This window comes from Ipomoea triloba, chromosome 1 (assembly GCF_003576645.1).
Source record: "Ipomoea triloba cultivar NCNSP0323 chromosome 1, ASM357664v1".
Taxonomy (NCBI): domain Eukaryota; kingdom Viridiplantae; phylum Streptophyta; class Magnoliopsida; order Solanales; family Convolvulaceae; genus Ipomoea; species Ipomoea triloba.
In genome coordinates, this window is record NC_044916.1 from 32,351,781 (window position 1) to 32,355,199 (window position 3,419).

At 32.2% G+C, this 3,419-nt stretch overlaps 2 protein-coding genes across 4 annotated transcripts in view; both read left to right on the plus strand.

The window, feature by feature from the left end:
• LOC116014275 overlaps window positions 1-1,087 on the plus strand; it is a 5,851-nt gene extending 4,764 nt beyond the window's left edge. For all 3 annotated transcript variants that reach the window (XM_031254302.1, XM_031254318.1, XM_031254310.1), the window contains exon 6: window positions 332-1,087. In XM_031254302.1, the coding sequence (XP_031110162.1) occupies window positions 332-658 (327 nt within the window). In that variant the 3' untranslated portion in view covers window positions 659-1,087. The remainder of the gene's footprint in view (window positions 1-331) is intronic.
• Window positions 1,088-1,703: 616 nt separating this feature from the next.
• Window positions 1,704-3,419, plus strand: part of LOC116010990 — a 3,509-nt gene continuing 1,793 nt past the window's right edge. Inside the window, exon 1 of the mRNA XM_031250505.1 lies at window positions 1,704-1,875. Within this exon, the coding sequence (XP_031106365.1) occupies window positions 1,844-1,875 (32 nt within the window). The 5' untranslated portion in view covers window positions 1,704-1,843. The remainder of the gene's footprint in view (window positions 1,876-3,419) is intronic.

The window sequence follows — 3,419 nt, forward strand, 5'->3', positions numbered from 1 at the left end:
GGGGGGGGGGGGGGGGGGGGGGGACTAATTGCAATAACACAGGTAGAAAGCTGTCTCTTAAACAAATAGACAATGGCCTGTTTAAATTTGTATGGGAGGGATGTTTGGGCAGTCTATCTTCAACTCTGAGGAGATATTCAGATGATACATTGACTATATCTAATTGGCAATCCCGTGAAAGTTTGGGAGCAAGCTATAGCCCTCCCCCCATCTATGCTCTTAATTTCTTTGTTTACTACTGCATTGCATGTTTGGATGGATGAGTCAATTCTTACATTGAGTTGACCCGCCCTTCAATGAGTTAATAACTTGGGTTATTCTATATTTACAGATTGTGGATAACATCCTCGCACAAAATGAAGCAGCTGAAGTAGAAGAAGGGTGTCTTTTGAAGATGAATCATGACCAGTCCTTAGTGAAAAACCTAGGCACAGAGAAGAATATTGCAGACGAAAGCACTAATCCGCCTGCAGTTCCTGTACCTCAACCAAATGCTTTGCTCAAAGCTGGTACATCCCATGAGCAGTCTACTTTGAGAGCATGCTTAACCTCCGAAATTCATTTTCCATCTACTGCAAGTAAAAGAAAGCGAGGAGAGCGTAAAGCAGGTGGTGGTGGTTGGAATTGGCAAAAGCCTGGAGAACCTGACAGCCAGTAGGATTGTTTTCCGCTCGGTATTATCCATAAATTTGCAAGGTCAGACTTTTAGATGCCATTTTTTTTTAGAAAAAGGTGGAAACATACCTCTTACCATACCATACCATACCATACCATGTCCTTCCCATGCAAGATTCAAAATAAGAAACTTAGTTATACCGAGCATTTTCCCATGGCATTTGAACAATTCTTCTGCACTCATGTGAGCCACAGACATACACTAGAGTAAGGTGTAAGAAGTGCCTGCAGTTGTCAGTCTCTTTTCTCTACTCTACTCTTTGTTAGCGGAACATTAACATATGGATTTTTCTAGGTTAAAGTTTGTAGCTCTGAGGCTGGTGTTTGATCTCAGCTTCCATAAAAACAAGAATTTTCTTGTGTTGTATGTTAAAAATTAAATTATCAGCAATATACAAATTTATTTTTCTTCTATTATATGTCTCATGAATATACACAACACAAGAATCTGTACAGTATGACATAGATCTTGGATGTAGTGGTCCAGAGCTTAATGGCCTAGCTAAATGACCTGACAATACATGCATGGTTATTTCACTTATTTGAGTCATTCTATATATATATATATATATATATTAGTTTGGGTGTGATGCTATGCTGATCCCTTAGCCAACATCTGTGATCTGTAATGATAGTCTGTATTATAATATCTGCAGCAGCCAGCTTTAGTGTTCATTCCCCTTAAACAAGCAGGGATTATATCATTATGTCATCCATTTGCAAGTTGATTTTCTAGCTATAGTATAAACACCACCCTCACTTATTTTCTGGATACTTCCATCTTTTCTGTATAAAGTATTTCTAGTTTAAGCATAAATTTATATATGGAAACATCTTGGCATAAGATTATATATGTTTGGGGTCTTTAAAGTGAGCGTGGAGTAGGGCCAACTAGCTGTTTTTGTTTGTGTTTTTCTTTTCTTTTCTTTTTTTTTTGTTTTTGTTTTTTTTTTAAATTTTAAAGCAGCAGAGTTACTTTGGACACTCATGCTTGCCAAAGCAAAAGGGAGAGAATATTGTAGTTTTTAAACAAATGAGGGAAAAGAATGCATTGCCAACTCTAGTTGAAGCCATAAGGTAGACTTGATCCCATGAGCTTTCTTATTCTTCATCTTCTTCTTCTCTGATCATTTTCTGGTTCTCTTTTATATGGTCAACATATCTGTTCATGCAAGATCCAAATCAGACAACACCAGCAAGGTAAACATCTCTAGCTTGATCTTCACCTGTTACTGCAACCCCTTCTCTCACACTAGGTTTACAAACACCACCCAAGCTTTTTTAAACAATAAAGTTTAGTGTTTTGATTCTATAAGATTATTAGTCCTTATCAGTGTTTTTTTTTTTTGTTTTAGTTTTTTTTTTTTAGCATTAACCACTTTATTTTAAATTCATTAAAATTTGTAATTTGTAGAATAGACCCTTGTCCAAGTGGTCAAGTACATATGAACATGAATGGTCGTTGGTCTTTTAATTAATTAAGATGTGAGACTTGTTCTAGTCTTGAATTGGGGTTGCCTAAGACCACTGACTGATTCTAACACACTTCAATTCCTCTAATTGACCATGTCTGTTGTTTTGGATGACTTCAACTTGACTAAGTCATGGTTCCTCATTATTCAACATATATTTCTGTCAAAATCATATATCTATCTATATCACTCTAATCTTATTTCAAATATTAATGTATGTTTCTTAAATAAAAATTATAACGTATAAAATTGACATACCGAGAGTCATAGAAAGAATTGAATATAAAAAGAAATAGAATAGAAATGTTATATCATTCCTTATGAAGCGAGAATAGCTATCATGGAATTTTAAAAATGAACCAATGTGTGGAATAGATTTAGGTGGGTGCATTCAATCCTGACTTTCTTAGACTTATAAAAATTTTTAAGAACTTTAGAAGTTTAGAGGTATTCCATTATTCAAATTTTTAGAGAGTTTTCAAAAGTCATGTGGTATTCAATCAAGATTTTAAATAGTTTTTAAAAGTCATGAGGTATTCAAAAAGTTATGAACTTTTATATATATCATTTTAGGACTTTTGTAGGGTTTTGCTTCTCAAATATAAATAGTTGAAATATCCAACCCTTAATCCCAAGATTTCAAAATTTTTCTTTCTATCAACTCTGAATATTTTTTCTCTCTATTTAAACTCTATTTTTTTCTCTTATACCTAAATTCAATAAATTATTTTTTATGTTCATCATCCTAACCAATTTTTTCTCTTCCCTAAACTTTACAATCTTCATCTAAAAATTCTACATATTTTTTTCTTCATTATTGCTCGTATATTTTGATTTTTATTTTTTCTACAAACTTTTTATCCTTAACTTCCAAACTTTCTTTGCAAATTTTTCTTTCTCACTTCTAAACTTTCTCTATGAACTTTTTCTGCCTAAATACATGAACAAAACAAAATTTTCATTTATCATCGTCAAATTTTACTATATGTTTTATAATATTCATATAAATACCATATATTTTTAGTTTTATTCTCTTTGGGTTTATATTCGTAATATAATTTTCTTTCCTTTTTTTAACAACAAGGTGCTGTGAATATTGAACAAGGTGCTGTGAATATTGAACTGTTGTTCGCATGCAGTTCCAAATTGCTATTGCAAATAATAGTTCTTTTGCTTGATGCCTAATAGTATATCTGGTATAATTATATATATATATATATATATATATATATATATATATATATATATATATATATATATATATATATATAT